Here is a 13,487-nt window from a genome sequence, read left to right as displayed (position 1 = left end):
TAAACCGCCGTTTTGCTTTGCCTCCTTATTTTGTTTTTTGTTTTTTTATAAATTAACAATATGATTTTTTTAAAGGCTTATTTTCATAAATGATCTTGAGGTTCGAGAACTTTAATTTGGAGAAAAGACCCTAATAAGAAGATAAATTATAAAGGACAAAGACGAGGACACCACTGGATAATTTTTAAAGATGTGGATCCTTCCCCGGAGGAGATATTTCTACTTGCAAATCACAACACATACGCAAATTCATAAACAAAAACAAAAAAAAAAAAAAAATTTATACGCACGTCAAATTATGATTGGCATGTTAGTAGTTCCTACTCACCAAGGAGACAAGTATTTTCCTTCTCAATACCAATGTGTAACGCTTGAAAATGCTCAAAGTCTAATATATTTAGTCATGACTTGTAAGTTGTAACCCCCAATGTGAAATTCTATACTCTCAACCTATAATAGTTGGAATGAACTGCATTAAATAATATGAACATTATTGCAACTTTCCCTGTGAGTGAGGGAGTAAATCACTCAATTGACTGGGAAAAATGGGAGGATGAGCCACAAGCACTTCTCGAAGCCGGTTCTGTATACCAGTTATTTTCTTCACGAGTGAGAAAGTTGGCCTCTGCAATAAAAATTCCAAGGAAAAATACCATGATTTAGACAAGCCTTGATTTATCTCAAAAAATCTTTATATAATTTTCCAATTCTTTCAATCAAGCCTAAAATTATTCCAACAAAATAGGTGATCTGAAACTTTAGGCAACGTTCCATCAAGTGACGATTGACTTTCCCATTTCATGGTTGTCCATGATTAGCTGGGAGGAGGTTTTATAGCTATTGGATAAATAAATTATTCAAACGACAGCATGGGAACTAGCAATTATAGCATTCGTCAACAATTACTTCTTTGTTACCTTTTATTTTCTGCCTCAGCAATTCGTAATAAACATGCTTCTGATGAATTTCTTTTACATCATGATAGCTAGTTAATACTCTTGACACAACCATGTTGTAAAAACATCAGATACAGTGCAAAAGACTGACCTGATAAAAACACATCTTTATATTCATCGTCATCATAAACGAATTGGGGAGGATCTGGAGAACCAATCCCAACAATAGTGCTTCCACTGCATCAACAATATTGAGAAAAATGGAAATGATGCAAATGTCAAACGAGTTTGTATCAGTAGCAATATTACATGGCAATATATGTTCTCCATGCAAAAGTTGACAATGTGACGTTTTTGCACAATGGTTTTCATTGTGGGCCATTTCACCATAAAACCCTGTTACGGATGAGGGGGGCCTAGGGATACTTTTTCATCACCCATCAGCCTGTCAGCTTCGGCGTTTCAATGAAATAACGATAAAAGCAAGAGTTTAACTGAATATTCCAATAAGTGCTACAATGGATGTACCTTCCAGACATAAAAACAGCACCATATTGTCCACGGCTTGCTACATGTACACGCTGTTTTAATCTTTTAAGAGATGGAAGAACTTCAAACGCTGGAGGTTCTGCAAATAAACACATATAAAAAGTTTGTAAATGGAGTGCTTTTTAGATAAAAGGATGGAACTGTAGCAGTCCAATACTTTATGACCCTGTTGAGACCCAAGACCTACTCTTGAAAACAAGCAAGGTTTCTCTAGTTCTGTAACAACGTCAATCCGGTACAAAGTTCTATGCAATATATTTTAACAACCATCACATATGGAAGACTGTTTAACACATAATGACTATAATTTGAATGTGTAAAACACTTCTAGATATAAAACAGTTGAAAGGCAATCAAACACGATGCCTTAGATGAACCTTTCTGGTCATAGAGAAACCTCTCTGGTCATGTATACATACCTAAATCATTGATGCAAACATCCTGTGATATTCCATTCCTTGAAATTTTCTCCAGCAAAGTAACAGGATCAGCCTTACTAGTTCTATCCAATTGAAGGCGCTGAAATTGTTTTTTCAAAAAAAAGATTCTTAAAAGAGATGGTTTCAATATATTGACGCAGATTATTATTAATCCATTCACTACATTTAAATATGCAGTACCTTGTAAACTTCAGCCGTTGAACATGCCTGTTGGGGCTTTATAAGAACCATTGGAAGGTCCAATGGTAGTGGTGGAGGGATATTTTGAACAACCTGGACATCCAAAACCAGAGCTGAAATTTAAACTCTCATAGAAGTATCAGACATTTTGAGGACAGGCATATATATGGTACAAAAATGCACCTACATGTGTCAAATTGTTCTGTACATGTTGGATTCCATACACTTTCTAGGGGTGGAAAACAATTATGAATATTTTTGCAGAGCCATCATCTGAAATGATGTAGACTGACCGACACAAAATAAGAAACAGATGAAGTTCTATCTTTGTAATAAATAGACATACCTCACCTCGACCAGTACAATAGGCTGCTCCTTGAGAGAAAAAGAAGGGAACATCTGAACCAATCTCACTCGACCATTCTTGGAGTTCCTTCTCAGTGGCAAGAAAATCATTAAACTGATTTGCTGCCCATAGTGCAGTCGCAGCATTGCTGCTTCCACCACCCAGCCCTGCTCCTGTGGGCACCTTCTTGTCAAGATGAATCTGCCAAAAACAATTTACATACAAAATATGTATATTTAGTTACAGCACCTAACATTGATTAAATTCGAAGAGATGTCATGTTAACATTCAAAATCTTCTCAATCACCTAGGCATCTATTCTTACCCAAAAGAAATTGTTGCTACCAGTCTTCTTCCTGTAAAGGTTAAGGGCCTTAATAATCTGCAGAAAGAAGGTTTCCAATCACAATGTCCCAAGGTTAAGAACAACAGGCAAAAAAGAAGGAAAAAAACAGTGCCATACCAAATTTCTATCATCAAGGGGGACCCCAGGCACATTGGTTGACAAACGATCTTGAGCTTTTGAGGGTGACAAAGAAAACTTAATTACATCTCCAAGGCTTATTACCTAGTCAAGATACCAGGAGACATTTGGGGAGTAAGAGATGTATGTATATATAGAATACAAATTATGTGAACTTAATAACAGAAGAAGCAGTGCATAAAATTTCGACTTCCAGATTTTCTTACAAAAGATCATGTAAGCAGCAAGTAGTTATAAATTTGGATGGACTCACGTGAAAGAGAGATGCCAAATCATGAAACCCATCTTCCCTTTTGTTAGTTATTCTCAAGAAAACATTTATCTGCACAAGAAAGGTTTGCCAAATTCAACACAAATTGGAAAACCCAGTTGCCAGAAAATGCGAGAAGAAGCCCCATAATGACTTACCTTGCAAGGTGAGAATAGAGTGAGCCTCGAAACCGGAGCGGCTTCCTTGTCCACCTCATCTGCCAGCTTGTTTATCCTTTCATCAGGATTGTACACTATCTAGTCACCAAGCAACCCAAAATTTAACAATCAAACAAGCATTTATATACAGCGAATTGAAAGCCCAATTAAAAAAACATAGAAACAACAAGAACTCAAGAGAGTCCAATTTGAATTTGAAGCATAACAAAGAATTGAGATTGCAGTACAACCTCTACTTGTTTTCTGGCAGAAACCATGAGTCTGACAAATGGGGTCCTTTGATTTCTAGACTTTGAGTCAAAAAAAGAGGACCCATGTGACCTGAACGAAGAGAGACTGCGATTTTCAATAATATTGGGAACAGGGTGGAAGATGGGGCTATGGCAGAGAAAATGAGAGGAAGCCATAGCTCCAGAGTGCACAGAAACGCTGTGCGAGACTTGAAGAGCTTGCCTGAAGCTTCGAGTGTTCAGTCTTTTGAATATATGTGGTATTTACTTATATCTTCAGGAACAAAAGGTACCAATTTCTACACACATTTTGCTACTCCTCCTTGTCCTGTTCAGAAATGGGTTTGGTGGGATTACGAAAAGAAAAACACTCGATTAGAACGACCGCAAAAAAAAATGGAGCCAAGTGTATTTGTGGGACAAATGCGGAAAGCGTCAAAAATCCCAATTGGCAATGCCTGCTCATGCCCAATTTTGCAATCGCCTGAGGCGAATAATTAACTTTTTTCAAAACTAGGAAAGGCAATGGTCATCTTTTCCTTTTCAACTTGGTCAATTATGGTTCTAGTTTCATCAGTTTCAACCATTAATAGTATAGCTACCTACCTCTTTTGCCTTTCCATTCTTATCTTTTCCATTCATTTTGTGTCACGTGTATTCTGTTTACAACTTATATTTGTGTATTTATGGTATATTGAACATCTCTAAGGAAAGAGGCAAAAGAGTAGGTAAACCTCATTTACCTTACCTTTCGACCACAAAAACAAAAAAAACAAAAAACCTCATTTACCTTGTCAGATCAGCATTTTCATGCTCTAAGGGAAGAGGCAAATGGGTAGGTAAAATATATACACTCTCCCTAACAAGGTAATCTTGTGTACTTCAAAATAAAAAGGTATATTGGGCCTCACTTGCTTTTTATAATAAAATATCATCTCCACTCTCTCACCTACTTTATATAAGATACTTAGCCTCTCTACACGTGCTTCCGCAGATCCGAGAGGCTTTTTTTTTAAAAAAAATTAAATTTATTTTAGAATTAAAAAAAGATCATGGGTAGTTGTGTTCCATAAAAATAGGATCCATTATCTGAATTTTCTTTTAATTTTAATTTTTTAAATGCAAAAAAATGTGAATTTACCATATTATCCTCATTTAATTAATAATTTCAATTCTTAATGTTTGCATTAACCAATTGCATTTTCTGGTATTTTGAATATTTCACAATTCTCTGCTTTTTACTTTATATATATAGATAATAGTATGTGTAAAAGATAAAAATAAATAATATTATAATGGTTTGTAGACTTGCATTGCCAAGTCATTTTGAGTGACCAACTTATTTCATGAGGCAAATGGGTAGGCAACATGCCACCTAGGTTGTTGTTTTTTTTTTAAATAGAAAAGATGGTATTTCATTCAACAGAAAGGAACATTACATGGTAAAAACTAGCATGTTAACGACGGCCTCATTAAAACCTTCCCAGAGAAAACAAAACCCCGGGGGGTAGGAAAGAGTACCATCTATGCTATTGACTAAACAGAATAGTTAAACATCTTATACGAAACAAACGAACCTAAAACCCAGCCACAAAATCCTTAAAACAACATCCCATCACTACGTAGATACTATCAAAGAAGTCCTCCTATGATCTAGAAAAAGCACTATAGTTCTTCGTACATAGTCAAAAACGTACTATGGGTATTAGAATAGATCCAGTCAATCACTGAACAGCAAAACCATTAAAACACATCCCATCACTATGCAGATAGTGTCAAAAAAAAGCCTCCTATGATCTAAAGAAAGCATCATAGTTCTTCGTACAGAGTCAAAAACGTATTGCGAGCATTACAACAGGTTCAGCCAAACACCAACCTCCACCTCCAATTTTCTTGATCCAAAACCCTAGCTCACAAGCAAGGGAGACCAAGATTGGTCTCTTAACCTGAAGAAATTTCCGAAGAAAGATCTTCATAGTAGGAACGTTCATCGGTTGCCAAGCTGTTTGGGCCTGATTGAAATTTGACCGGGTTAAGCCTGAGATCTGACAATTAAACTAATAGTGAGCCCAAGCTATATTTGTGGGCCTAATCAATAAAGTCAGATAGAAGCCCAAAATCATAAATATAGCAGAATATCTACATGTGGTGGAATATACCAATCTGGCCGAACACATTAATATGGCCGAGAGCATAAAAGTGGTCAAAAGCCTATATGCGGCTAAAAGTGTAGATAGGGTTGAAAGAGTAAAAGCGGCCGAAAATGTAGATACTGTAGAAAGAGTAAAAGCGGCCGAATACATAAAATTAGCCAATGCTTAGATAAGGAGAGAGATAATATGTATGAGGATTTTCTCATATATTACAATTCAAATATAGAAGGAATTACGCCAGCTTGATGGTCAATTGAAGTTATTGTGGGAGAACTCAAGATGGAAGGAAAATCAAATCAAATATTATTATTCACATTAAATCACATGCATGAGACAAGGGATTGAAGATATTTTATAGCAATTATGATTGATTTGAAGGCCAATTAACGACCGACCAAATTGAGACGCACCGAAGCCCTTATAAATACCAAGCTTATGGAAGAGAGAAAGGACCCCCGACACAACACACAACTTGTCATTTTACATTCTCTTCAATTTCTATCCTAGGAGTAGCATAATGTAGCCATAGCCTAGTTCATATTTTTTCTCCTATAGATTCCGTAGATTTCAATTATGCCTTTACATTCTTGTTCTTGTTTTTCAATTCTATTTTAATTACAATAACTTCAGTTCATGTTATCTTTATTGTTCTTCGTAATCTAGTTTACTTTTCGCCCTTTACTTTACGCACTCACATTTTTATTATTTAATTTACGCAATTTACATTATGCACTCATCTTTACATTCTTTATTTTACGCACTTTAAATTACACACTCGTCTTTAAATTATTTATTTTACGTACTTTACTTTCCGCACTTATCTTTCAATTATATTTAAATTCAAGCACCTTTTACTTTACGCACGTGTTCTTCGTTTCATTACATTTCACTTTCAATCTTCATCTCCACCCACTCCACATCATTTGGTTGCTCACATAAAGCCTTGACTCTAAGGTAGTGAAAGAACCTAGGTCGTGAGGAAGTTCCTTGCTTGGCTGAACAATTGTTTGATTAAAGTCAGATTTCGGATGCATCATCTACTCACATTCCATTCAAGCCTAATTCGCGGCTTGGTGGTGGCATGCCTCACACTCAATTAAAGAAGGACCAAAAACTCATTCAATAGGCCTACCCGGCCGAAAAGAGGGAAACATAATTTGGCACGCTCGGTGGACCCACTATATGAGTGATCAAAATCAATGGAATTATTCCTACTAGCCGATGAGCTATAACAGCTATAATTCTTAAGGCTCAAGTAGCCAATCCACAGGCTAGTATGGTAACCACAACCAAAATAGCCAATATAATTGTACACATTATGGTGGCTATAGTGGTCAATATGATTCTACATATCAATATGGCTATGGTAGCCAATTCAATGGCCAATATGGTAACCACAACCAAAGTGGCCAATATAATATGATGTATCAAAATTATTCGAATTATCGACATGGCTTTGGTGGCCAAACCAATCAAGTGGCATGGGAGCAATACTACCCATATTGCCAAGATGGTTCCACCTATATGTACAATGAGCCTAATTATTATTCCCACCAAGCAAATCATCCCATTGCCTATGATGGCCAATATAATCTCAAGGTGGGTGAGAGGCCATACCCATATGGGGGAAGAACATATAAATAAGATGAGATCTAAGATAGAAGTTATAGTAAAAGAGCTCGTAGATAGATTGCAAACTTCCCACGACCTTTTCATCCAAAGTTTACATGGGATTTCATCTCCACTTAGCCAACAAGTCGAGAGGCAAACTCTCAATCCTAACTTTGATTCTCAATCACAAGAGGAAAATCCTCATATGGTTGCAATTCGGCCACCCATTCCACCTACTCCTCTAGAGAAAAATGAGGTTGGTAAAGAATATGAGAGTGAGAAAGAGGTGGGCGAGACGACCTTAAAATCAAATACTCAACTCGACCTTCCTATTGAGAACCTAACATTGGTTGAGGAAAATGAGCCCACCCAAAAGGATAAAACTCAAAAAGTGATTAATGTTGAGGATAAAAATATCATCCAACCCAAGGCAACTATCCTAGGATGTAATAGCTTACCACCTAGAGAAGGAAGAGGTCGAAGCACGACCCAAGGTGCAATCATGATATACATGATTGTAGGAGAAAAACTCGACATTACGAGACCACAATTGCAAGTGGTCAAGTTTATTGAGCCCTAGCTAGAGGCCAAGATTGGCCTACCAAGTGGACTTGGGGGGCATGAAGGGTCGGCCAAAAGTAATACAAGTTGTACTAGTCATCCTAGTACTTCAACCCATCGCCAACAAAATGGCAAGATCCGAGTTGAGTATAAAAAGGGCTCTAAGCTTGGAATCAAGCATAGGCGGCCACCCCCTTGGTCTCCATAAAAATATTATTTTCAATGGCCACTACCCAAATTAGTAGGCCAACAACTTTCCCAATAAAGGTCATGTTAGTATTATGGCCATAAAAAAAAAAAAAAGGAAATACAGAACTTATTAGTGATTTGGGCACTACAAAAGTTCACAGACAAAAGCGGTCGAATAGTGTTGGCCGTCAAAGGTTTCTTTTCAATACAAGAATGGCCGAACCAAAGTCTATTATTTTAGCTGCAAATTATTTCTATAAAGAAAATACATGTGAAGGTGTTAAGCCGCAATTACAGCCTAAACTTAGAAGCAAAATATTGGATAAAGGCTGATACTATTTTCTTCAAGAAATTTAGTCGTATCCAAAGATAAAGGCTGAAATTTATTGATGGAAATCAAAAGTTCATCAACTAAATAAAAAATAAATAGTTTGAGGTTCAAATGCAGCCTAGTTATAAAAGTACAAAATGGTCATAAAAGGACCATGACATTTTGTAAAGATGCTTTTGTATGATGGTTTTGAAGTTAACCCATAATTCGGCCCTTGATCTCATCAAGGTCTTGTAGTCGTCTTCCTTCTCTTCGAAATCGGCATGTTGATGCATAAACTTTTCTAGTTCGACCTGATGTGGCCGAGAGTCTTAGACTGCATTGTCAATCTTAGCAAGGTTGGTTGATTTTCTGGCCTCAATCTTTTTTTGCTCTTCCTCAAGTTTCTCCAGTTCTTCTTTTATCTCATGGTAGATATGAAGGTGGGCTTGCAAAATATGGTTAGTTGATTGAATCTTTTCAGTCAAGGTTTGGCCAGCATGGTACTCCATCACAGCTTGGTTGTAGCCCTGGATGCCCTCACCAATTGCTTCATGAACCTTTTTGTCTGTACCATATCTGACCCCTCACTCACGTCATGACACGTAGAATGTAAACAAGGATGAGACCAGCTCAGTGAGTCATGCCGAAAGTCGGTAAGTGCCATAGACTGACACACCCACACCAACCTTCGGCACACCATGCCAATCGACCAGCCCGCACATCCGACCGACTATGACTGATAACCTCGGAACTCCCGCCAGAACCTACCAGGGCACGTGTTGACCGTCGAAAACACTCCCACGAGTCCCACATAGAAACTAAGTACAAAGATCATCACAAATGCTCTCTATAAATAGAGCCCCTTGGCACAGCTAAGAGGTAAGACTGTTTGCTTGACTTGTGCCTTCAAACTGTAAATAGAATTGCTCTTAGTCACTAACTTTGGCATTAGAGGGACTTCGGCTGGTGCCACACCGGTGTCTTAGACCTCACCTGCGGTTTCTTTCTCCAAGTCGAATCCAGCATCACGCCTCGAGGAAGGATGCCACAGATCGAAGGCACCTCGGGTCCAAGCCATCCACATCACCTGTAAGTTAGCCTTATCTCTATCTGTTTAGTTTTAGCACGAACAACTTTGATTATGGATTCATCCTCAGTTGGGAAAAAATGAGCATCAAGAAGACTTTGAATGGACTAGCAAAGACGAGCATGTTGAGCTTCATTAGCTAAATCCGCATAGTCTTTGTCGAGGATGGTTTGGATGGTGGCTTTGGCTGCAATATTTAAGAAGGAATTGTATGAAGAAGTGGTGGCAACCTTTGCTGCAACCAAGTAATCTCTCATGCCTTGAAGTGACTCCAATATAGCCTCTGAGGGGAGTGCTTCATGCCAAAGGCATAACATGAGCAACATAGTGACAGTTGAGCATTTGCTTAATATATATATATATATATATATATTTTAAAACAAGTACCTTTTTAGGCTGCAGAACACTCGTTTCATGTGTTGTAATTGTAGTAGTGTCTTAAATAGGTAGAGCAAATTCAACTTCAACTGGAGTCTTTGATGAAGCCACAGTTTTTGAAGTCCCAATATTAATATCTTACGGAAAAATCAAGGGGTGAGCAACCATAAGGGATAAGGAAAGAGGTTTGATTAAGAAAAATGTCTACCTGCGTTGTATCCTTAACTATTTCAACCACATTGAAAGGGGAGACATGTTTGCCTTGGTTGTCATCAACTAAGGCCGGAACAACGGCCTCATTAACCTCAGCTATGACAGTACTGTTGACCCTCGAATCAAATTGGTCTTCGGTCTCAAAGCTTATAAATTCTTGAGAATGGTCAGGTGAGGAAAGGTCAGGTAGATCCTACAAAAATAATGGTTAGCCCCTGCAAGAATATTATAAAAATGGTAACATAATTCTTTAGGTGAGAGTACCTTAATGGTTTTGCTTGGTGAGCAGTATTTTCTTTGGTATTGTTGGCGAAGCAAAACTAATCTATTTGGCCACGTTACCTGAAATAAAAATTGTTGTGAATCATTATAATGTGGGCAGTTGAAAATCAAACTTGTAGCCATGAATAGCGCATACCTATTTTGCTCATTGAGTTGTAGGAAGTAGCATCCTTAATTGCTCATGGGTGACATATTTCCACCAAGTATCAAAGTGGGTCGTAGAATTAAAGTTGGCATCCCGAATATGTAGATTAAAGGTTTTCCTCATTTGCTTGTTGTCTGCGGAAAACTTAGCTCTATGGGATGTGCCCATATTGCAAGTTTTTGTGATCGAAAAAGGGAGAGTTTGAGTGAAACCCAATTGATGATTGGTCGCATAAGGAAAATAAACCTCAACCCACTGATAGGCCGAGGTGTAAGTCTCTACTCAATAAAATGCTAGCCCAAAGGCTTTTACGAAAGGCATCTCGGCTGGGGAAGGAAAACTTAGTTTCAACCCAGGATAAGAAGGAAATTCTCTGTCTAGACAAACAGAAAATTCGTTTGGGGAGCGGCCATCACAGTTGTATAAAATTCCAAAGTAATCTTCAACTTTGAGGCCGGAAAAGGGAAGAGACAAAATATTTACTCCAACAAGAGAATTAGGAGCAAATAGATCATGAGCTGACCGTACTTTTGGAAAGTATACTTGAAGCCACAATTGAAACAACCAAATCAGCACTATAATATTGCAATTCATTGGGTTGAGTGACACCATATTGTAGAGACCTCAATATAAATACGCCAACACCATTGGCCTAAGGGCCAACCGATGGCCTTTTGCTAGTGCTTCGGCCAGAGGCTGAACTTCTAAGGTAACTTGTGCCAACGCCATGCAGAAGACATATTTGCATAGCCAAATCATGAGAAAAGCTATATGTTCTTTATGCGTGAGTGGCCCTATTTCTTGAGCATTAGCTTCCATGAAAACCTTGTAGCTTTTGTTCTTCTTGGTGAAACCGAAACCAGCCTCACATTTTGATGGAGATAAAGCACTTACTTCACCACCACATGGTTGAAAATCCGCCATGGTGGCTAAGTCAAGAAGAGTTAGGGTCATCATCCCAAATCTTAACTTCATAGTATTGGTAGAAGTTGACCAAAAACAGAGACCAACTGCAACAAGATTACGGTCGCACGTGAAATTAGACTTATAAAGCATGATTGCATCATAGATGCCCTCTTCCCTCCATTGCATATTGCACAAGCTTGACAATCGATCAAGTCACTTGTTCCATTTTTCTGGCCTTGAAGTAGGCCAACCTCTCATATGCTTGGGTCAATCCCAACCTTGCTAATTAAGGTATTTTTCAAGCAAACAAATGTCTTTCTGTTGCGGTCGCATAACTTTAACAACAAAGCTGGGCATACGGCCGTAAAAATAAGGACCAAGGACCATGTTGCGTGGAGTGGCAGGCATCGGCGCAAAATCATAAAAGTCGTTAGAGAAAGCATCTCATCCTCATTGAGGGCGTCAACCAAGATGTTGTTGTACTCTCTTACTTCTTCAGGAGACATTGTAGAACGACAATAAGGCGGGAGATTCATAATATGCAAAATATTATTTGTTAGTAATATTAAATTTTTTATTATATATATATAATTTGGCCTTACAACCATGCTGGGTTAATGAATGGCCTTTTGGGCCAAAATGGCCATCTGCATGTTAAAAAAATAATTTTTTTAAAAAAAAAGGAAAAAAAAAGAGAGACCAGTTGGGTGGCCATGCGGCCAAAACAATATTCTTGGCTTTGCAGTCACAAAATAATTCAAATGGCCATGTGCATGCGAAGAAGGAAAAAAAGGGCAGCTGGGTGGACTTGCGGCCAAAACAATCTTAATGGCCTTGCAGTGACAAAAAACTTTCAAAAGGCCAATATTCGTATGGCTAGGAAATATATATTTATATGCATATATAAAGCAATGGTAAATATCTTAAGAAAGTATTGTGCCAAAATTAAAAACTCACAAATTTGAGAGACAATTTTGAACGGCCCATGGTCTTCCAAATCCCGATTTTGCACCAGAAAAGGAAAGGAAAAATAGTGAGTAAGAAGAGGTGATAGAAGTGGCTTACGTTGGTGCTTACAATAGTGATGTACTTCATGGATTAGTACATTGGGGGAAACAAAATTTGGCACACCTAGTGGGACTTCATTAATTATGTTTCCCTCTTTTCGGTCGGTTAGGCTGATTGAAGGAGTTTTTGGTCCTTCTTTAATTGAGTGCGAGGCATGCCACCATCAAGCCATGAATTAGGCTTGAATGGAATGTGAGTAGATGATGTGTCCGAAATCTGACTTTAATCAAACAATTGTTTAGTCGAGCGAGGAACCTCCTCACAACCTAAGTTCTTTCACTACCTCAGAGTCAAGGCTTTATGTGAGCAACCAAATGATGTGGAGTGGGTGGAGATGAAGATTGAAAGTGAAATGTAATGAAATGAAGAACACGTGAGTAAAGTAAAAGGTGCTTGAATTTAAATTTAAATATAATTGAAAGATAAGTGCAGAAAGTAAAGTGAGTAAAATAAAAAATTTAAAGACGAGTGCGTAATTTAAAGTGCTTAAAATAAAGAATGTAAAGACGAGTGCGTAATGTAAATTGCGTAAATTAAATAATTAAAATGCGAGTGCATAAAGTAAAGAGTGTAAAGGCATAATTGAAGTTATTGTAATTAAAATAGAATTGAAAAACAAGAACAAGAATGTAAAGGCATAATTGAAATCCATGGAAACTATAGCGGAAAAAATATGAACTAGGCTATGGCTACATAATGCTACTCCTAAGATAGAAATTGAAGAGAATGTAAAATGACAAGTTGTGTGTTGTGTCGGGGGTCCTTTCTCTCTTCCATAAGCTTGGTATTTATAGGGGCTTTGGTGCGTCTCAATTTGGTCGGTCGTTAATTGGCCTCCAAATCAATCATAATTGCTCTAGAATATCTTCAATCCCTTGTCTCATGCATGTGATTTAATGTGAATAATAATATTTGATTTGATTTTCCCTCCATCTTGAGCTCTCCCACAATAACTTCAGTTGACCATCAAGCTGACATAATTCCTTCTATATTTGAATTGTAATCTATAAGAAAATCCTCCCATGAT

The 13,487-nt window shown here is 37.7% G+C and overlaps 1 protein-coding gene across 2 annotated transcripts; it reads right to left on the bottom strand.

Annotated features, from left to right (window-relative positions):
• Window positions 1–240: 240 nt before the first annotated feature.
• On the bottom strand, window positions 241–3,998 carry LOC103326902 (4-diphosphocytidyl-2-C-methyl-D-erythritol kinase, chloroplastic). Of its 2 annotated transcripts, none has more exons than XM_089048416.1 (11): window positions 3,555–3,998; window positions 3,304–3,402; window positions 3,149–3,217; window positions 2,875–2,979; window positions 2,737–2,793; window positions 2,417–2,612; window positions 2,066–2,178; window positions 1,865–1,964; window positions 1,425–1,524; window positions 1,048–1,133; window positions 241–625 (listed from the first exon to the last, which is right to left on the bottom strand). In XM_089048416.1, exons 1-11 carry the CDS (start codon window positions 3,729–3,731, stop codon window positions 525–527), a joined length of 1,203 nt encoding a protein of 400 aa, XP_088904542.1. In that variant the 5' UTR covers window positions 3,732–3,998; the 3' UTR covers window positions 241–524. The 2 variants fall into 2 exon arrangements, with proteins under 2 accessions (XP_088904542.1, XP_008227371.2); XM_008229149.3 differs by having other exon boundaries at window positions 2,066–2,158; window positions 2,412–2,612; window positions 3,555–3,983.
• Window positions 3,999–13,487: the final 9,489 nt, after the last annotated feature.

This window comes from Prunus mume, linkage group LG3, assembly GCF_029339155.1.
Source record: "Prunus mume cultivar Tortuosa linkage group LG3, ASM2933915v1, whole genome shotgun sequence".
Classification (NCBI taxonomy): Eukaryota; Viridiplantae; Streptophyta; class Magnoliopsida; order Rosales; family Rosaceae; genus Prunus; species Prunus mume.
Note: the sequence above shows the minus strand (reverse complement) of the source record. Positions and strands in the feature narration are given on the sequence as shown.